The sequence below is a fragment of the Tiliqua scincoides genome, chromosome 7 (assembly GCF_035046505.1).
Source record: "Tiliqua scincoides isolate rTilSci1 chromosome 7, rTilSci1.hap2, whole genome shotgun sequence".
Taxonomy (NCBI): domain Eukaryota; kingdom Metazoa; phylum Chordata; class Lepidosauria; order Squamata; family Scincidae; genus Tiliqua; species Tiliqua scincoides.
Genome location: NC_089827.1, coordinates 56,058,246 through 56,080,734, shown reverse-complemented (window position 1 = coordinate 56,080,734; position 22,489 = coordinate 56,058,246). Strand labels below are relative to the sequence as shown.

The 22,489-nt window shown below is 43.8% G+C and overlaps 1 protein-coding gene across 6 annotated transcripts in view; it reads left to right on the top strand.

The window, feature by feature from the left end:
- The window catches only part of TMEM184B (transmembrane protein 184B), a 49,683-nt gene extending 34,339 nt beyond the window's left edge, over positions 1-15,344 (top strand). For 3 of the 6 annotated variants that reach the window (XM_066634063.1, XM_066634062.1, XM_066634064.1), the window contains 5 exons: positions 2,055-2,146; positions 2,696-2,865; positions 9,179-9,373; positions 10,233-10,256; positions 11,376-15,344. In XM_066634063.1, the coding sequence (XP_066490160.1) occupies positions 2,055-2,146; positions 2,696-2,865; positions 9,179-9,373; positions 10,233-10,256; positions 11,376-11,617 (723 nt within the window). In that variant the 3' untranslated portion in view covers positions 11,618-15,344. Of the gene's footprint in view, positions 1-2,054; positions 2,147-2,695; positions 2,866-9,178; positions 9,374-10,232; positions 10,257-10,502; positions 10,580-11,375 lie in introns of all 6 variants that reach the window. The other 3 variants (XM_066634066.1, XM_066634067.1, XM_066634065.1) reach the window with 3 other exon arrangements.
- The last annotated feature ends 7,145 nt before the right edge of the window (positions 15,345-22,489 follow it).

The window sequence follows — 22,489 nt, the reverse complement described above, 5'->3', positions numbered from 1 at the left end:
CGTATGTCTTAACAACACTTTCTTCACCAGGAAGTGTTTAAAAATAAGAGCTTGTGGGATCATGCTGCAGGAAAATGATTAAGCAGACCCCAGAATGGAGAAGAGGAAGTTCAGAGGCGCAGTTTAACAATTATCTTGACCTTTTCTAGTTCACATCTTGACTCACTGGCTGGTTTTTGCTGGGATTTTTTTGATCTCCTTGAAGTCTTATGACCACCATCCAAGAGCATCTTATCACAAATAATCTTTTCCCTTCCTTTGTCCGCCTTCATATTACTGCAAACCAGCTCCTACTGCTTATATAACCACCAGAAAGGAAGAGATTCACTGCTGAAATCATGTCTCTTCCCCCCTTTTCCTTTTCTGAATATGATGCTTAGTTCATAATCTCTGTAGAAATGTAAATATAGTTGACCTTTTCATAGGCAATATGAATTGTAAAGTTCAAAGGGAAGTGAGAGATGAACTACTGGTCTAATAGAGCATATTTCAAGAACAAATAGCAGCTGATTGTGGCACTGGATACAACTGCTGGCAACATTTTGGAAATGTTTTATGCCTGTAATATTTTCTCCAAAGATGGACAATTGATGCTTCTTTCATCCATGGATCCAAAAAGCAAAGATCTCTCTGAACAAGCTCTCTGTGCAGTACATAGAGCTGATGGAGAAGGCAGCACCTTGTCTGTGGTTGGATGTACCTAAGTAGCAATTGTTTTGACTTTGAGGCAAGCTAATCTAGGAACAGGTACCTGTCATGTGGAAATGGGATTAAGATGTCTGTCAGTTGCTAGTCTCTGAGCAAAATGTTCAACTCCACCTCTTGTTTCTCTGGAATTTCCATTTACAGTGGAGAGTAAGGGAAGGAAAACCTTAGCCAGGGACCTGTGTTTCCTGAGAGACAGGCAGGCATTCTGCAAAGAGAGGCCAAATCAGGTGAGGTTTTAGTGCAAGAAAATGGCTAATGGGAATGGTACATGGTCCTGCTCACCTTCAGGCCACTGGTCTGGAAAATACTTTCAGCATTCGTCAGTATGTAGATATGCCAAATTATCTAGGAATCTGGCTCTCTCTTTCTTGCTATAGAAGGAGGGTCTGCATCAAAGTGCACTTACGCTATTGAAGGGTGAATCGACCATGGAGGCTACAGCTCCCTGTGATTTGGAGTTCTGAACTATGGTGTGGTTATATATAGATATAGAATGGTTTCTGTCCCTTTCTTCCCCCTCCCCCTGCTTTGTTGAGTGGTGATAAACTTCCCATTTTGTGACTGGGGTAAATTATGCAGGTAAATTTATGATTGTGGGATTTTTTTTTTAAGTTCACGTTTCTCTGGACCCTTATAGTCCTTTCCCTCCAGTGGAGTAAAGTTATATTCAGAAATGATAGGCAAATGCCATGTTCTACTGTGGGGTCTCATTAAGGCTTGGGTGTACTTTGTTGTTAGATCTAGTGTTATCGGATATGAAGTAGTGTTGCTGAATCTTTTCAGATGTGTTGGTAGTAGATGAGGTTCCTACAACAGCCTGTAAAATTGAGCAGTGCCCACTAATATTGTTTAGGATTAGACCACTGCCTCCATCCATATAAAATGTGTTTACAACTGCATCTGTAAATGATCCTGGCTTCAGAATCAACCCCAGGAACAAGCTGACAGGTGAATGACCTGGTCTGTCTTGGTTCTGACTGTCAAGGGTTCTCTGAACTTGAAGAGTACATACTTCTCCACCAACAGAGGTTGTCTTTGGTTTTAAGCTGCACTTCCCCCCCCCCTCCCATTACAGCTCCATAGTGAAGAACTGAATATCCACTAAGGGCTGGCTAGTTGTGAGCAGGCTCTTGCAGGACAGAGAAGAAGCCATGTTTGAACATCTCCCTGACATATTCTAAATGTATCCCCTTAGTGGGCACTCTATGTGAACAAAGATGCTAGGTCCTACTTCCATGTTAACAGGTGGAAGTGGCTAGTTAGAGATTAAAGCTTGGAGAGGAAACCAGATGAGCTCACTGGTCCTTGTCCATACTCACTTTGTCTGCTTTCTCTTTCTCCACCAGGCCACTCTGCAGTTCTGTGTGGTGAAGCCTCTCATGGCAATTAGCACAGTCATCCTTCAGGCATTTGGCAAATACCAGGATGGTGACTTTGAGTAAGTAAATAATTGCACTGTAAAGAGATTTCTTTAGCAAGTAACACTTAGCTGGCAGACCTAGGAAGGAAGGGGCCTTGCTAAAGGGAAAGAACTCTTGTTTGCCACGAGACCTCCGAGATTATAGTAGGAGTGTGATTACAAGAAGGCATAATGCAGTGAATAATGCTGGGTTCCGACCTCTGAGATTAGAGTCTCTTCTCAGTTAAGTGAGCTTGAGCAACTTGCTCCTGGCTTCAAAGTTGTTAGGAGAAAGTTGAGATTTATTATGACCTGCCCCAAGCCCAACTCAAAGTCCCACACTTTTGTGTTTGAAGAAAGCACACAAGTAGCATTGTAAAGGCCCCCCCTTTTTAGTACTGCAGATGTGGCAGCAGTAAGCCCAAAGTGGCATCAGGTAGCATTGCAGGTTGTGCCATCTCTGGTGTTGGGCCATTGCTTAATGATGGATTTGGGGGGAAGGTCCAGGCAGAGGGAAGTTTTTCTAATACTGCCTGAAAAAGGATGGGTTTCTGAGAGACTGAATATTTGTGTTTCCTTTCTTTACAGTGTCACAAGTGGGTACCTGTATGTGACAATCATTTACAACATTTCTGTCAGCTTGGCTCTCTATGCCCTCTTCCTCTTCTACTTCGCCACCCGAGAACTGCTCAGTCCCTACAGCCCTGTCCTCAAATTCTTCATGGTCAAGTCTGTCATCTTCCTGTCCTTCTGGCAAGGTGAGATCCCCACACAAGAGATGCAGCTGGAACTGGGAAGGCTTGGGATGGTGTGTGTCTTTGTTGTCTTAATTGATTGTAAAAATTTAGTACTCTTCAGAGTACTACAAGCACCTCTGGATTAATGCAGTCTGATTTACACATTTTTGCAATATGCAATTTGCAAATTAATACTAGAAGTCTAATTTACGTTGGTAATTTTTGAAATGTGGTCAATTAGTTGCTAATGAGAAATCTTGTTAGATGCTGGCAGCCTTTTGCTGGGGGAGGGGGATCCTCTAAGCCAGAAGAAAAAATAGAGAAAGAAAATGTGTTCAGGGAGCTGCTGCTTACTTTTCTTACTGGTATATTTGTTTTTATCATTGTCAATGGCTGAAAAATCATCAGTGGCCACTCCTACACCCAGTAGTCTCCCACCTCAACTCGCTTCTGGGGCTAAAGAGAGTACAGTCGTCTGCTTCTTTCCAAAGTATCCATGCACATGAACAAACCAACGAACAAAGGGCTAATAAACGCCTTGCGCTAATGTCTGCTAGTCCTAGAAATTCCTGTTTGCCAATTGAGCCTTAAAAGCCGCTTTCCCCCCTTCAAAGAAGCCTTTATCTGGTCCTTCTGTGTGCCCTCCTGTGCTTTCTTTCTCTGTAGTTCCATCCCATGATTTCTCTCACATTCTCTGTTTGGTTTGCCCTTACCTCAGTTTACCTCTTGCAACGAATTTAATGGAGAGGTGTTTGGTGGTAAGTTTGTGCCGTGCTCCCAACTGTGTGTGTTGCTTACACCACCTAGGACATGCAGAAGTCATCAGCATGAATGCTGGATTACTTTTCCCCAATCTATACAATTAACATTGGTTCCTATGGGGGAAAATAGTTATAATTTATATGTTTTTAATATATGCGCTGATTTCATAGAATGTAACCCCCCATGGGAAGTGCCTGTTAAAGCTTCTCCCTTTCCCCTTTAAATGCAACTGTACAGGTGGAGCCTCTTTATTCACGATATTTTTAATTAACTCAATGCAGGTCCCCAAGACCTGTGTGGAGCCAGACTTGGCCCCAACTGAGCCCTCCGGAGGCGATTGGAGCTGTGCTCCAGCCTCCATGAGCCTCACAATGGCCTCCGGAGGTCCTAGAGAGGCACTTCCAGTTTTCAGCTGTAAACTAGAAGTGCCTCTCTAGGACCACCGGAGGCCTTTCCGAGGCCCGTGGAGGCTGTGCACGGCCTCCACAGGCCTCAGAAGGGCCTCCGGAGGCAACTGGAGCACAACTCCAGTCACCTCCGGAGAACTGGCCTCTGAGGCTTGCAGAGGCCTTGCAGAGGCTTTGCGCAGCCTCCACAGGCCTTGGAAAGACCTCCGGAGGTTCTAGAAGGGCACTTCCAGTTTTCGACTGAAAACGCAGGCCTACAAAATTGAGGGTCAGAAAATTTTTTGCCAAACTATGGTGGTTTGATACAAATTTGGGGTGCCGATTCCAAAGATTGCATCCGTTTTGCCCTATCATGTCTAGTTTTGGAGATATAGTATAGCCTCATTAGTGAATGGTTCAAGCAACTTCCTCGTGAGGAAGCCATGATGTAGGCTTCCTCATGAGGAAGCTGCTTGAACCATTCACTAAAGAGGCTATGTCATGTCTCCAAAACTAGACATGATAGGGCAAAACGGATGCCATTTTTGGAATCAGCACCCCAAATATACCCAGGAAATGATGTAACGTTTAAGGAGGCAAAATGTGTGTTGGCCTGTGTAATCTACCAGTAACATTTTGCACCAAATGAAAAGGTGGTGACATAAGTGCCATTCATAACTGTCACTGACTCATATAATCATGCACTCTAACATCTGGTCCTGGTTAGGTGTAAGGATGAGTCAGAGAGGTGACTGCCTTCCTGGAATAACTTCTTTCTTCAGCCCTCTGTGCTTGGCAACAGGACAGCCTGTGAAACCGGAAGTGCCCTTCTGGGACCTCTGGAGGCCATTTTGAGGCCCATGGAGGCTGCGCGTGGCCTCCACGGGCCTCAGAACAGCTCCAGACACGACCAGAGAGAAACTCCGGTTGTGTTCGAAGGTGGGTGGAGCCCAAATTTCGCGTGACTTGGTTCCATGCGAAATTTGGTATTCACATGGGTTCCAAGAACGGAACTTTCGCGAATAATGAGGCTCCACCTGTACTTATTCCAATCCATTTTAACTAATCTGTACTAGTTCATATTGGTTATTCATTCTTCATTAGAGGTATTTAGAACCCAGAATATTACATCAGTTAATGTTTTCAGTGGTACCTCAAACCATGGCTCATATGACCTTCAGAAGGCTATCTTTAACCCTATCCTCTTTAACCCTATCCTTCCTGAATTGAAATAAAGTGTTCTTTGTTTTACAAAATTGTCAATAACTGGACATGCTGGTTTTGAGTATGCTGCCTGTTCAGAAATTCACAAATAGATGCCAATCTTTTTCATACTTCATTGTTTTTACCTTCATAGGTCTAAATCACTGAGTTTATGCCTATTTGTAGACCACCATATTATTCAACACCTTTCTTCTTTTGAAGGGATTATAGTATTTTGCCAACATTCTAGCTGTTGTACTTGCATAACTATAAAGCATTGATTCTTTTTAGGTAGAATACTCCTGAGATAATTCAATAATATAAACTAATAAGAATTAAAACCAGATTATGAACATCTGGTAGACAAAGCTTCCTGACGTCTCAACACCTGTTCTAGGCTATACTCCATTTTCCTGTGCTATTCCTGTTTGTTTTTTCCCTTGGCTGTTATGGTATAATAATAAGTTTTGCCCATCTCTGCCACAAGTCCCACAGTACAGTAATAAGGTAACTTGTCCAATTGGATGGCAGAGGATTTGTGTTTCATAAATGCCTTGAGTTCCAAATATTGCTCCTCTTGATCAAAGTGACAAAAACATTCTAGCATTTGTGGAAGTGTAAACCAGAACTTTGCTGTCTTCTCTTTACCTCGCATCTTTCAAAGACTGTGATTGTGGCATCCTTGCTGAATCAGTAGCTACATGCACCCCCAGCCAGCCTCAGAAACTGTAGTGTGAGTCAGGGTGCCACTTTGATCATATTCCCTAAAGACTCTATTTTAAAAGGAGAGGAGCAGAGAAATTTGAGAACCTTAGGAATGCACATGTCTGCATTTCTGAATGCATGCACTGGGTTAAATTAAGTTGACAGTACAAAGAAGAGAGAAGGAAAATGTGTAGGAAATGTGTGTGTAGAACTATTATGGCAAACCTTCGAATGGTGGGATAAAGCCTGTTGGTTTGACAGGTGCATGTGTTTGAAAACTGCTGCTAATGGTTCATAAAAAGTGTAGATGTCATAAGCAAGAAGATTGTTACCGACTGAACTGAAGAACAGTTTTCGAGACTGGTAGAGGGGTGAAGGATATGCACAGTGATATGAAATGACAGGAAGAAAGAAAATTGGTGGAAGGAATGTGGATGAAAAACTTTCTACATCTAGAGAGAAGAAAGTAATCCACTGACAGAAAACCATAGTGTTTTTAAAATTTTATTTTTAGCATGTTAATGTTCATAATGTTTATGCATCATGTTATCAGTCTTGCAGTTTTTAGACTAGCTTGTGTATGTTCACAAAAGATATATGCATATGTACGTGTATATATCTTTTTGTGTATAAAATGTAATGAAAATCCTAGGTAGCATATCCATTTTAGTCCCATAGCAATTAATATTTGAAAATAAGGGAACAAATAGGACATGAATGTGATTGCAAAAAATTATGATTCAGAAGGAAAAAAAATTGTTCATAGCAGTGCCTACATTCAACAAAGATGCCTACATTAGTGTTTTAGAAAATATAGCAAGTAAAAAAAATTAAATTCTGTTTTAGAAATGGGCTATGTCCAAATACCAGATGCAGGGGAGGGCACCAGGATGCAGGTGTCTTGTGGCCTGGTGTGCTCCCTGGGGCATTTAGTGGGCCACTGAGATACAGGAAGCTGAACTAGATGGGCCCTGGGGCTGTTCTTATGTTCTTAAAAACAAATTTAACGTGGGAGAGAAATATGAGGTAATAGAAAAAGGTGTATTTGGAGGGTGAAGAAATCTGAGGAGAAATAGCTTGGGTTTTATAAATAATTCAGGGTTTGAAAAAACACACATTTTATCTATATCGTACTTTTCCTCCAAGGAAACAACCATGCCCAATCTCATCTGATCTCGGAAGCTAAGCAGGGTCAGGCCTGGTTAGTACTTGGATGGGAGACCGCCTGGGAATACTGGGTGCTGTAGGCTTATACCATAGTCTTTCGAGACTGAAGGTTGCCAACCAAACCAATCCTCCAAGGAGCTCAACATATACTGCTCTCCCCCCCTTTTCCTCACAACAGTCTTGTGAGGTAGGTTAGACTGAGAGAGAGAGAGTGACTAACTTGAACTCATAGAAGGAGCTTCGTGACTCAATGGGGAATTGATTTGGGCCTCCTGTGCCCTAGTCTGACACTACCTACTACACCACAAAGACTAAATAGCCAGTGATTTTTTAATATTTTTCATCTCATGGCACACTGACAAGGCATTAAAATGGTTACTGTCTGTTTTTTTGACAATTGACAAGGCAGTGCCCTCCCAACGGCCCTACTAATTTATGACTCTCTTCCAAACTCCTGTGGTGCACCTGCAGGCCATTTGTGGCACACCAACGTGCTACAGCACAGTGGCTGAAAATCGCTGAAATAGAGTGAAATAAAGTTAATATGTTGTGAGACAAAGACTAAGGTGAATTATTGCTAAAATGCTTCTTTACCATTACCATTTTAAGTGGTTGTTCTTTAAAAATCAGTGTTAAGAGTTTTCCTAAACTGGGGAAAAAATTAATTTAAAATAAAAGAAAAAAATTCAAGGAAAAAGGATGCAACTGTTAAGTATAATTAATGGGTTTAAATAAAGCATGCATGATATGTATGCTGGGAAAGAGAACTTGTGCTGTGCAATCCTATGCATGTTGCTTAGAAATCCCATTGAGGGCTTACCCACAAGTAAATGTGCATAGGATTGCAGCTAAATTTAGACTTGCGTTAAGCAAGCAATATAAGTACCGTTTTTCAATCTTTGTTTTAATTTTGTGTTTTATTTATATTTGGGGGTGGAGATATAAAAAAAATAAAGGTGGGGCAAAATATCAGCCTTGTTGGTTGAAGCATGGGGCACAATGCTCTCTAAATAATAAGACTCCTCTTAGTGAAAACCAGACCCACTAGTGTCAAGGAAGGGGGAGGGCAAGCATTGCACTCACTGTGGTGGTCTCCCCAATTATTATTTACTTGTTTGCATAGGAATAAATGGAAAGCATTTGCTAGTTTGGAAGAAGATAAAGGGGTGTACTCAGGAGAAGGTTGCCAGAAGATTAGCCAGGAGTCTCTAGGAGTCAACATCAGTCTCCAAGTGACTACTGAAAGCGAGCATGGGAACTGTCAGATGCTCTAAGCCAGCATTCCTCTCCTCTGCATTTCCTTTTCAGCTCTTCCCTCTCTTTTTTTCCATTCAGGGGAGGGGGAGGAAGAGAGGCAGGCACATCGCCCAGTAACGGGGCAGCATTTGGCACACTATCTTGGGCACCAGTAGGTCTTTGGAATAGGCTTACCCACAATTAAAATTTTCTCAAATGTGCATTTGCCTACTGGTGGGATTGCTGAAAGGGTAGAGCAGCAGACCCTGGCATATGTGGGCTCAGTTAAAAGCACAAGAACAATCTTGCTGGATCAGACCAACTTCTGAGCCGCTGTCATGCAGAGAGGCTTCTTGTCTCTGAACCTGGAGGTTCTGTTTCATCTCCTTGTAGACTAGGTCTTTGAATTTGTCTCTAATTCTCTTTTGATATCATCTAAGCTAGTGATTGTCATTGCATCCTTTGGCTACTAGTTGCATAACTTATGTGTTATATGAAGAACTCTTGTGTTGAGTCCATTGCCCGTATTGTTACTCATTGAGTGACCGTAAGTTATAGTACCATGAGAGTCAGAAGGGAGAGAGGTGTCTCTTTCTCTCTCTCTCTTGGATTTGAGATAAAATGGTGCAGGGAGAAGGAATATGCAAGAGCTGGGAGGAAGAGAGAAGGGTAGACAGTAGGCATGCCATTTCACAAAGTTTGTGAGTCCAGGTTGTAGCATGTTTACGGGTGAACAAGGGGTCTCCTTCATACCAGACCAAAACAATCTTGCATTGGTCTCTGAGCCCTGTTGCAGGTGGCTGTTCTCTGTTGCACTGCAGTCTACAGTTTGATAGCCCACCTCATTCTCACTGTCTGATTACTGTTCTCTCCAGGGATGCTGTTGGCCATCTTAGAGAAGTGTGGTGCAATCCCAAAGATCAATTCAGCCAACGTATCTGTGGGCGAGGGGACCGTGGCAGCTGGCTACCAGGATTTCATTATCTGTGTAGAAATGTTCTTTGCCGCCATTGCTCTGCGTCATGCCTTCACGTACAGGGTTTATGCAGACAAGCGTCTGGATGCACAAGGTATGGAAGCAAGACCATACAGGGTTTGGTGATGAGATGAGTGCACTCCCATTTCTAAGTGCCCTCTCCGGACACTAGTTTTTCTTCTGTCGTATTTGCACAGTGACCAGCACCTGATCTGGTTGTCATTTGCCGTGACCATAAGTCATCTATGCAAGTTAAAGCTGACAGACTTCTCTTCTGTCAGATGATGCTTACAAGTGCTATCCTGATTTCTGTTTACACAGGGGGCTCTCATTGTGTTCAGTTTGAGGCCAACACTAGAAAAATATAAATCTTTTTGGCCTGTTTATCTGTTAGAGGTCACCAGTTACAGCTTTGGGGTAGTTGTCTGAGGAGAACAATTGGGGGGATGTTTGCCTGGAGATATTGAGTCCATAGAAGCCAGAGACTTGCATCTTGGCCTGAAATTATGTATCTCTAAGCTAATGCATTGATCAGTAAAGGGAAGATGTCAGAATACATCTTTTCACTTTTTTCCCTCAGTTCTAAAACCAGGAGAGGAGGGTTAACTGCATTAGAAGGGAGATCAAAATCCATTTATGTTTCTGACCCGATTTCTGGGCAAAGTGGGTCTAGAGCAGAAATAAGATGGGACAGTGGGTTCCAGGCCTTTATGTACTTTGGGAACTTCAGTAAGAGAGTTTTCCAGTCTTCTCCAGAATTTTGCATTTTATAGTTTTTGTCTACTATAATATAGGCTAGTGGTGTAGTTTGCAGTAGTGGTGTGTTGAAGCAATGTTCTGGTGGAGAGTCTAAGAATAACTTGCCTTTTCAGCCTGCTGTTTCCCATCTCTTCCTCTCTCTTGTTTTTTCTCTCTCGTCTTTCCCTTGCTTTGGGCTCTGGTGTCTGGCGCAGCTGTACCATCCTATGGGCCGTATGGTAGGTGCCGTCCTCTCTGCATTTGGTTCTCTCTCTCTCTCTCTCTCTCATTGTTGGGACATCGTTTGTTGCACTCACTCCTTCCATCTTCTTACTTTATCTGTTCTGTGTGCCCACTAGTATGTGTAACAAGTGTACACATTTGAACAGGAGAATTGCAAAAGCAAGGGGAGGTTTTTTGGAAGTTGTTGGCTTAGTGCCTCACCTGACCAAAGAGGCAAACCTTTTTTTTTTCTTCTAAAACAGAAGTGACTTGTCTCTTCAGCATGAGGAATTGCTTTGGCAAAAGCTTGAAAGAAATTTCCAACTGCTTGTGAGATTCAGTGTGTATACGTTGCCTTTGATCTTCTGCCTCCAATCCATTAGCTATACTGTAACCTTAAGCATGCTGGCTGCATCATCTCCTTCACTGCCTTTATCCTGTTGGTTATATACCATAGGGGTAGTTCTGCTGTTTTTAATCCACCAGAAAATGACATGCTCACGCATTATCTAAAACATTGGTTTGCAGTCATTTACGCACAAAGTGCTATAGTAAGAGGGTAACCCATTATTGGACTCCTTGCTGGAAATGGATCAGTAATACGTGGAAGCAGTCAGGCTTCCTTTGCACCTGAAAGTGGTATATCATATTACATCTTGTTGTGGCTTTTCCCCTCTCTTCCCTTCTCTGAACTTCTATTTTGGGCTGGTTCCCTTCACTTTCTCTTGCCACTGCATGTGGAGACTCTGCCTTAGAGTCTTGTTCCCTCCTTCTCTTGCTGTCACTGTCTCTCGCCTACCCTTGTCTTGAGCTGAAGCCACCTCAAGCTACAGTATTTTGTACCACATGTCTGTCCTCCTGAATGCGTTTTCCAGTCTAATGGCAGCTTTCTCTTCTGTAACTTTCCCTAATCTTTGCAACCTATCTGGTGATCTCATACCAGTGCCCTCTCTAAAGAGACATTGGCATCTTGCATGTCACCCCATCAGCTTTTTGCAACCTTGTGTTCTATGGAGACTTTTTGTTCCTTGATGACCCTTCTGTAGTTACCCAAGGCTTTTCCTGCCTAATTCACCCAGTTGGTAGGCACAACCACTGAACTTTGCCCTCAACTGTTCTTAACTTACTGTCTTTAGGTCGCTGTGCTCCCATGAAGAGCATCTCTAGCAGCCTCAAGGAGACTATGAACCCCCATGACATTGTGCAGGATGCCATCCACAACTTCTCTCCAGCCTACCAGCAGTACACTCAGCAGTCAACCCTGGAACATGGACCAGCCTGGAGGAACGGCAGCCACATCATCTCACGATCCCACAGCAACTCTGGTGTCCGGGACAACGAGAAGACCCTGCTCTTAAGCTCAGACGATGAGTTCTAAGGAGGGTGATGATGGAGCATGCCACAGCCTTTCCCTTTTATTTATTGAACCAGAAACACATGTCATATCCAGCTCCTGTTTTAAAGTGGTGCTCAAGTCAGGAATGGGCACTTCCTGTTGCCAATTGCAAGCATGGACTACTGAGGCTAAAGACAGGTAGTTCAGACAGTCTTTTCCCAGAGCACGCCTCACCTAAGGAAAACTAAAGAATGCTAAATCAACCTGGCACAGAAGAGAGCAAAGGTCCAAGGTGGATAGGAGTAGGTCATGCTTTCTTTTTGCTGATCTTTCTGCTTTGCTCTTTTTTTTTAAGGAGAAGGGTAGGTGGTAGAAAGGTAAGGTAAGAGGACCTCAGAGCAATGTGACTTTATCTTTACCCATTTGCTGTCTGGAATATGACTTACTGAAATTAGAAGCAGTAGAAATTTTATTTTCCCAGCTGGTCTACTAAGATGCACTTCATGACTCCCATTTCTGAATAGTTAACTGACATGCAAGTTGAACTCCCATCCCCAATTTAGTGTCCCAGTATTCTGAACAATCTCTGGGTTGTGTCCAGAATTATCGTAGGTATGTTATGGAGTACTACAAGCACATATGTGTTCCATCTCTGAATGGTCAGTGTTGGGGTGCTTCAGAAGGGAGCGATATTCTGCTTTAAACGAAGTAGAATAGGGAGGAAAAGAAGAGAAATCCGTCTTGAATTGAAATAATGAGCAATCTGAAACCTCTTTGTCCTTGCTGAGGTGGAGATTGTAATGGGTTTCTTGGCTTGTGTCCTTTTGAAGCATTGGGCACTTCTTGCAAAATCAACAGAAGGAAAGCATGTTTGTGGTTAAAAGTTAATGGCCACAGTCTGGAAGGCAGTCCTTGGGAGAAAGCTGTCCAGAGTTGGAATAAGGATGTACTTTCCCAGCCATGTTGCCAGGGGGGTGAAAATATGCGCGTGAATACACCCCTCCACATACTGCAGCATCGATGGGAGACCACACTGGGTGACTGATCTGAGTGCATGTTCCTTATCCAGCAAGGGGATCTGTAAGCAGAAAGCTTCTTCCTTGCACAGATACCTGTTGCTGGAGTGGTCATAAGGTGTTTAAGCATTAATCTGTAGAACTCTCCAGTGATAAATTTCATTCTCTTTTGTACCCTTTCTTGGAGGATGAGTTCTGCAAACCCAGATCTTGAATTTTCTCTGTTTTCCCTGCCCCTCTTGTTAGAGCTGTTCATCCTTGTGTGTTAAATTCCAGAAAATCTGTTGCAGGTCACTAGCTCTTGTTCTACCCTTGTTAATGGTTAATTTTAAGTGCCAGTGGGATAGAGTTTACTCAGTCTGGGGGAGGGGGTAAGCGTTTGACTTTCTCTCCCCTCGCTCTCTTCCTGGGCTTTTTGCAGTTTGGCCGTGGAGATGGAAATATTTGAATCCAGTGTGCGGGATTACCATTACATTCTCTACCACCCATATCATGAGGATGTATATAGGTTTCCTGTTGGCCATTGGGTTGGCCCAATCCCTTTAGAAGGCCACTGTGTAAGAATCATGCCCCCTTTTATAAGCCAAATGACCAGCCGGTTGCAGGCTGTACCCAAACGCCTTTGTACATTGATAATTTAAAGCTGGAAAGGGAATGAATTGTAGTGGATTGCACTTCTCTTCTGCTGTTGTGGTAAATTGTGCCTGTATTAATATTGTCTGCAAAAAAGGGGAATAGCATTAGACCTCTTCCTTCCCCCGCACCCCTCTCGATTCCTCTTCCCCCTTCGTTACCAGTAATGCTAGTTTTGTTCTAAGCTGCTATGACGTATCTCTCCCACAGTTTGTTGCGGTTATTGGGCACCTGCCTGCATAAGGTACTTTTAACCCCTTCTGTGGAGAGACCAGAAATGAGGGTCGTTGGGGATTGACTTTGTTCCTTTTCTTCTCTGTGCCTTAAATATTCTCACACTCATGTGCATGAGCTGCACGCACATCACGTTGTGGCTCATGTAAGTCCCAAGGGCACTAGCAGCCCTTTCACCCAAGTTGTGCCTGGTTGGGCAAGAGTTTTTTGAGGGTCTGGGCAAGTTTGCAGAGATCCCTGGCTGTTCTTCCTGCAGGAACAGCCATGCCGCTGCTGAGGTTTCAGCATCACTCTGTATGCTCCAGAAGAAACTGAATGGGAGGTGGGATGTTGGAGCACAACAGCTCCATTCATATCTCCTGCTCAAAGTAGCTAGAGGGGTTGAGAACTCAGGAGATGAAGGAAGTAAGGAAAGGAGAGATTTAAAAGCGGCATGTTTCTGTAAATACAAAATCATCCCTCCCTTTGCTGTTTGAACTGTGCAATAGCGTCTTGTGGGATGGCTTTTAAAATCCTGTTGCTGCTTTAAAGGAACACACACTGAGCCCCACATACTATTGATTTATGACTAGCTCCCCCCCACTGCCGAGCTCCAGCAGACCAAGCAATGACTTGTGCCATTGCAACAAAAACATCATTCTAAGTTGTGCCTGCCAGGAAATCCACACCCCCTTTCCTTAGCACATGGTGTGACCACATCAAGCTGCTGTGGGTGTTTTCTGACAATGGGGGAGAATGAGGGAACCTTATCCTCTCCTTCCCCACTCACTGGAGCAGCACAACTACCTTTTTTTGCAACTGTGCAGGTCTTGGTGCAGGAAGCCAGGTAGCTGTTCTTATGGTAGTTCTGAGGTTGGGGGTCAGTTCCCTTGACCAGTGGAAGAGAACTGTTCTTTTGTGCCTGCAATAGGACCTTTTGCACCCAATCCTGTGACATACTGCCTTATGAAACGGAATGGATTTCAAAGAGGCCCTTTGTTGAAATGACCTCTGTAAATTTTTAATTTCAGAACAGGACACAGAGATGTCACAGAAACTGCTGCTCAGTTTCCCCGTTCCTGTTTCCTTCACACTGTTGATCCCCTCCCCATTTACCTCCCTGCACTTTCCAAATGTGTGTTCACTTTTGCCACAAATAAACATTCACGGTGTGTGTTGCATCTTCCCGGTGAGCCCTGTTTTGTATGGAGCAGGTGGAGGATGTGACTGCAGACATCCTGTAGGCCTACAGGCATTTCAGCATTGGGAGGAATTCTATATATTTTTAATTTTTTAAAAGCATATATTATATATAAATATATACTGTGCATAGGATCTGGGTATTCTTGAAGTTTCCTGTAAGTAGTTGTTTCAAGTAGATATAGTCACCCTGTGAGCAAGTATGAGGTTCAGGAGTAGCTGGCAGTATTCTGCAATTTCTGACTGAATGGCTTTTAAACAGTAGAGCCATAGAAAGACTGTTATTTTTCTGCTGTCCCTTAAGACAGGAACGAAATAGGCCCAAAGAGCTTGACCCTCAGTCCAGCAACTTCCATGCATTCCACTTAAAGCTTCTCAGCAGCTGATCATTGAGTAAACATGCATAAGCATCAGTCCCACCAGAAAACTCTTAGCACTATCCTCTTCCCCTTCCTTGTTTCCTGTGTAACATATCCCTTGGAATTTGTTTTTACTATTTTTCCATGTAGTTTAGTTATTTGTATATAAATGACAGAAAAAAAGAATACCCTGTATGATAAGACAGAGTTACCTAGTTTTGTACCTATTGTGTAATAATAACTGATGTGAACTCTGAGACAAGTGATTGTCTCTATTTTTGTCTTTGTGGTGTTATACTGCTCTGAAGCAACAAATATGACAAATAAAAATAGATAATATAGATTCTACTTTATTAAGTCTCTGGTTGCTGTTTTGTTTATATGATTCTCTTATAGTTTCCCGACTTCTTCCACAGGGTTCTAGAATGGAGACCCCAATTACTGTGTAATTTAGGCTGAAATCCTATACACGCTTTCCTGGGAGTGAGTTTCACTGAACACAATGGGACTTACTTCTGAGTAGATATGCATAGGTTTGCGCTGTCAGTCTGTTTGCAAATGTTGCAGTTGCATATTTTGGACGGGAAGTAAGGTGGGGAAAGGATTATATGGGGCACAAGGGACAAAGAAAGGAGGCCATGGAAAGGCAGGTGCCCCTAGTCACTAGAACTAACCTCCCACTCTGCACAGTAGTTCTTGGTTCTAAAATCCCTGTTAACTGGGTAAAGAGGCAATGGTTCTTCTTATAGTGGTTTATTTAGGAGGGTGGAGAGTAACTGTCCCTGCTCGCCCCATTGCAGCATTTGTTTGGTGCTGGTTTCCTTGTATGTGTGACATCTTTAAAAAAAAAAAAAATGAGAGCCCTTTCGGGACAGGGAGCCATTTATTTTGCTATGTAAACAGTTTGCTGTGTAAATGGTTTTATGAACTTCGATAAAAAGCGGTCTATAAATATTCTTAATGCATTGGAGCTTTGGCTATTCATATCTATTATATTCTTGCAAATATGCATGCCCCTCACATAATCTGCATCTCATATCTTCCAACTGCACTATTCCCTTGTCTTAAGATGTCAATATCTATCTGTCCAGCCTGCTGCAAAGTGTCACCATGGGAGCAGTACATGGAGGGTTTTGACTATGGGATAGTCTTCATCCCCACCTGCCCTTGACATCATACTCTGCTTGCCCTCTGCCCATTTTCTTGCAGGTGTCTCCTTTCATCATTTAAGCAGGAAGCAGCATTGACAAGAACAGCATTATCTCCTCTTGGCAGCCAATGAGCAGATGCTGACCTGGGCAATTGAGGAGAAATAGTGTAGGGAAGAGAAGCTTATGCTATGACTACCCTGTGCCTATGTTCATGTTTCTTACCAAGAGAACTGCATTTCCCCTCTTATGCATGAAGCTGATTTCATCATCTCTTCCAGTAGTCACTGTAGGAGCTGAAGAGAGCAGAGTTGCTGAGTAATTCCAGTGGGGCACACTGAATAGGGTGTTGGTTCAAATTCTTAAGCTGGACCATGAAATTCACTGAGAGAAGTTGATTGCCCAACTTGTCCTCCGGACAAGAATGGCAAATTTTAGCCTTTTGTGTACCTCCATTTTGTGAGACTGAATGACTGTACTGTGGACTATGTCTAAACTAGGATTCTTGTGACAGTATCTAGTGGGTATGTTTAAAAAAATACAATGAAGACATTATTGATTCATAATTATGCATCAGTCATGTGCTTCTGGCCAACATAACATTAGAAAGCTGCATGTACGGGATGAGGGTTGATGAACCCTGCCTGTTCAGGTCCCCATGACCTCAGAAGATGGAAATTGAATTGGCTGTCACCTGCATATTCCTCCTCCTTGCCGTTTTTGAGTTCTGAGAGAAATGGTCTCTCTCCCCCCTCTGGACTCTCAGAGGCAGTGTTCCAAGCTGCACTCATTTGCTGTTCTATTTCCACTGTTGTGGAAACAAGCAGTAGTCTCTGTTCCTAACTGGGGGGAGCATTGCAGGCCAAAGAGACTGTAGCATTGTCAGGAAGACAAGGCTATCCTCTGTAACCCCTTAGATCCCCACCTCCTTTACCCTCTTCCCCTGGCCTGGATCCTGTGGCAACCCTCAGCCTCTGCAGGCTGAAGGTATATACCTTCTCCCCATTTCACACACACACTGCAGTATTCATGAAGTGGCTTGTATAAACTTCCCCATGTCCCTAGAAGGAGGGTGACTATTTCTGGAGACCTCCTACAAGTGGTGAGACTACACTTTCACTTCCCTGGAAGCCTAATGTCAGTGGCTGCCTTGTGATCTATGACAGGCAGCTAGAAGAGGATTAAATTGAAGTCTTGTGTAGTGTTTCATTCTGGATTTTGTCAGAGTTGGCATTGGATGGCACAAAATGCAGAAACACTATAGATTCAACATAATTGAGACTTGGGTGCTGCATCTGAACCTTGCTCTTGTCTGTACTGTGTGGCTTAGCTGACAGGCTTGAGCCATCTGGTTCTCTGCTCTGTAGAACCTTGGAGGTCGTGTCCCTTCTCTTCTCTTCCTGTCTGCTTGTTAGTATGTTATTGTCTGCAATGTAAGTTAATTGAGGTGAATTAAATGCACACCTCCCTATCCTCTGTCTGGGCAAGGGATGTTGACCACCTGATCCTATATAGCTATAATGGGGTGAGCAAAAGAAGCCACAGACTTCTTCTAGCAGGTCAATTTCTGCTAGGATTTGTGGTAAGAATGCTGGATTTGGTAAACTCTGATCTAACAAGGTATTTCTTATGCTGTTCCACAAGATTTAGTTTGGAACTCCTTGCCACATGATGTAGTGATGGCATCTTGCCTGGATGCCTCTAAGAGGGGATTGGACAAATTTCTGGAGGAAAAATTCATTACGGGTTACAAGTCATGGCAGGTATGTGCTAGGTAGGGGTAGGCTGCCTCTGATTGCCAGTTGCAGGGGTGGGCACCAGGACACAGGTTGTGTCTTGTGTGCTCCCTCGGGCATTTGGTGGGCCACTGTGAGATACAGGAAGCTGGATTAGATGGGCCCTTGGCCTGATCCAGTGGGGCTCTTCTTATGTTCTTAAGAGTATGTACTCAGGATTGCTAATTACAGATTAGTTATGCCTCTTCTAGAAATCCTGAATATGTCCTTTTAGGGACTGTGAGGATATTATGGATCACCACAAGGCTGAAGTCGGTCTACTCATACTTTATAAGGAGCTGAACATTCAATATTCAAAGCTGGCTTACGTGTTGTCTTGGTGAATATACACTGCTCAAAACAATAAAGGGAACACTTAAACAACACAATGTCACTCCAAGTCAATCACACTTCTGTGAAATCAAACTATCCACCTAGGAAGCCACACCGACTGACAATCAGGTTCACATGCTGTTGCACAAATGGAGTAGACAACAGGTGGAAATCATAGGCAAGTAACAAGACACCCCCAATAAAGGAGTGGTTCTGCAGGTGGTGACCACAGACCACTTAGCAGTCCCTATGCTTTCTGGCTGATGTTTGAGTGACCTTTGAATGCTGGTGGTGCTGTCACTCTAGTGGCAGCATGAGGCGGAGTCTGCAACCCACACAAGTGGCTCAGGTAGTGCAGCTCATCCAGGATGGCACATCAATGCGAGCTGTGGCAAGAAGGTTTGCTGTGTCTGTCAGTGTAGTGTCCAGAGCATGGAGGCGCTACCAGGAGACAGGCCAGTACACCAGGAGACATGGAGGAGGCCAACAACCCAGCATCAGGACCGCTACCTCTGCCTTCGTGCCAGGAGGAACAGGAGGAGCACTGCCAGAGCCCTGCAAAATGACCTCCAGCAGGCCACAAATGTGCATGTGTCTGCTCAAATGGTCAGAAACAGACTCCATGAGGGTGGTATGAGGGCCCGATGTCCACAGGTGGGGGTTGTGCTGACAGCCCGACACCGTGCAGGACGTTTGGCATTTGCCAGAGAACACCAAGATTGGCAACCTTGCCACTGGCGCCCTGTGCTCTTCACAGATGAAAGCAGGTTCACACTGAGCACATGTGACAGATGTGACAGAGTCTGGAGACGGCAGGGAGAACGTCCTGCTGCCTGCAACATCCTCCAGCATGACCGGTTTGGCAGTGGGTCAGTAATGGTGTGGGGTGGCATTTCTTTGGGGGGCCACACAGCCCTCCATGTGCTCGCCAGAGGTAGCCTGACTGCCATTAGGTACCGAGATGAGATCCTCAGACCCCTTGTGAGACCATACGCTGGCGCGGTTGGCCCTGGGTTCCTCCTAATGCAGGACAATGCTAGACCTCATGTGGCTGGAGTGTGTCAGCAGTTCCTGCAAGATGAAGGCATTAATGCTATGGACTGGCCCACCCGTTCCCCAGACCTGAATCCAATTGAGCACATCTGGGACATCATGTCTCGCTCCATCCACCAACGCCACGTTGCACCACAGACTGTCCAGGAGTTGGCGGATGCTTTCGTCCAGGTCTGGGAGGCGATTCCTCAGGAGACTATCCGCCACCTCATCAGGAGCATGCCCAGGCGTTGTAGGGAGGTCATACAGGCACGTGGAGGCCACACACACTACTGAGCCTCATTTTGACTTGCTTTATGGACATTACATCGAAGTTGGATCAGCCTGTAGTGTGTTTTTCCACTTCAATTTTGAGTATGACACCAAACCCAGACCTCCATGGGTTAATAAATGTGATTTCCATTGATGATTGTTGTGTGATTTTGTTGTCAGCACATTCAACTATGTCAGGAACAAAGTATTTAATAGGAATATTTCGTTCATTCAGATCTTGGATGTGTTGTTTAAGTGTTCCCTTTATTGTTTTGAGCAGTGTATATATATTGATACAGAACCATGCATTCTTTTTAACTGTTCTAACTTTATGCTGTATTTTATGTATTAAGTTCTGTAAGCTGCCTTGAGCTTTGGGAAAGGTGTGATATAAATGTTTTAAATAACTAAAATCTGCCCTAACCGTTTGAGTGGCAGTTATACATTAGAGTCACGTGTTGGAGCAGTCCTGAAGTAAATTGCAGCCAGGCTGCTCAAGGGAACATGAAAACCAGGCCTAATGCTTAGATTTATTTTTGTCAGTCTTCTAGATACCTCTCATGCCACTGCAGGCAAGATGTAACTCACTGGACCAAGCAGGGATAACTGGGAAAACCTAGTTACTGTGAGCCACCAATATCTGCCCTCCCACACAGGCTCCTGATAATTGACATGTTGCTTGTTTTTTCATGCATGTGAAGAGGATTCTTGTTTTACAGGGATGGTAAAGCAATGGAATGTGGAGTGGGTGAGGCCACCTGCCAAACTCTGACCTCCAGGTAACATTCCAAGGATTCTTTCACAGGCTTGCTTCAGCTGCCCTGCTTTGTGTTCCTCTGCTTATAATTCCATTTGGCACATTGGCTTCTATATGCAGAAGTCCCAGCTTTTGGTTACAGAAACTTTCATGTGTAGAAATTGCAGTAGCTGCTTCTATGTTGCTGGGCTGATCCTAGCACTAAAATATGGTATATTGTTCATGACTGTGGCAGGACACTGCTATTGTTTTTTACTATGGGGAAAACACACAACATAGCTTGAAGGAACAGTTCGCTCTTCATTTGAAGCAAAGTTTTTGGCAGGAGGGCCACATCATCTCTCTGACACTGTGTCAGGGGCTGGGGGAAAAAGAATTAATTTACATTTAAAGTTTGAATAAATTTACATAAGTTTACATAAATGAATATATTAAAGATGAACTTATATGAATGAATAAAGGGCTTGCAATAGCTCAAGGCCTATAAAAGGCCTTGCACAAAGCAAGGCTGGCCTTTCCTTTGCTGCCGCTACTGCATCATAGACAGGAAACAACAAGCAGTGGAGGGAGCCCTCATCCCATAGCTCATGCGAGAGGTCAAACAGTTGCCCTCACACTGAGAGCAGTTGCATCGGGCCAGTGTGGGCTCCAACAAGTCACCGGAGGGCCAGAGGCTCATTGGAGACTAGGAGTTCCCTGAGGGCCGCATTGAGAGGCCTCAAGGGCCACAAGTGGCCCAAGGGCCAGGGTTTGGGCACCCCTGATTTAAAGCAACACTGGTCTTTGGCATCAGTGACATTGGGTCTACTGTTGATGAAATGAGATTTATAGGTCTGGAAAAGTCTCTAAACTCAGCCAGTTTCCCTAAGGGGAATAGCCCTTCATTAACAACTATTAAGTTACAATGTGCATGGAAGGAGAGAAGACCTGACTGAAGTGCAACTGCTCTGGTTGCTGGTTTGTAGGATTTCAGTGTGATTGAGTGCAAATCAAGAACCAGATTGGATAATCGTACACTAAGCCCCCCACTCACAGGGAGGTCAGGTTGCAGAAGTCCATTTGTAACTTAAAACTGACATGGGACAGAATAGCCAGAATAGTTCTTGCCTGCGCAGATGCACCAGCAAAGGACATACTGCACCTGTGTGAGCACCAGCACAGCTTTCTATAACTTGGACATCCATAACTTGGTGTGTGTCTGTATTCTCAGTATGCAAGAAGTGAGCATGTGGTGAAGAAGCTCTGCAATTGCCTCCTCACCAGCTCAGCACACAAGTCGTTCTCTACTTACTAGGCAACTGCCAGCCTGCCCGCTGTGGGTTTGATGCTTGATGTGCTGTGCACTGGAGCAATTTGCAGCTTAATCAGTGGAAAGCAAATAAGGCATTAACAATGATAAGTTGCCGAAATATTCTCATTGCAGAAACCACAAATCCAAAAAACTGTTCTGACCTAAAACTAGTTTTCCCATGTGTGGAATCTTTTGAAGGAGTCCCATGACCACAGTGAGATTTGATGTGCATTTTTCTTAATAAAGAACTTACTCAAATTCAAGCATTTGAGGGTGGGTTATAGTTAGATTTAACCAAGCCAAAGTTGAATTCAACATCCTGTTGATTTTTAATAGAAGAATTAAGCACATACTTAAAAACCTCACTGTAGCCAATAGAACTTAGACAATAAAAGTTAACTTAAGGACACTCCTCCACCTTCTTTCATGTTTATCTTATCAAACTCTGCATGGAGCCACTCAACCTACATTTCCAACAGGCTCATCTTATGTGTCTTGGTAGTACTGCTAACCAGATGCCTTTCCTTAAGGTTGTGAAACTGTTGTGCTAATTGCCTAGTCTTCCACCACCAGCCAGTCTTTATCTCACACACGACACACCCTCCCTTCCTCCAGATAGCATAGCATTTGCCATGTACAAAATGGTTGCCTCTGTGTCATTGGCACCTATTGGATGACAATGGGACACCGCTATCTCCAGGCCACCATTTTGTGCTCTTTCCTCCACACTTAAGTATGGAGAAATGCTCCATCTCTGAAGGATACCCTTCAGTATGCACAGACTAAAGGTGCAGATCAGGTGTTTTTCTCTCAACTGCTGTATGAATTTGTGTTGAAAAGCTGTATATAAATAAAAGTGTATAAGTACTTTTAATAATGACAGC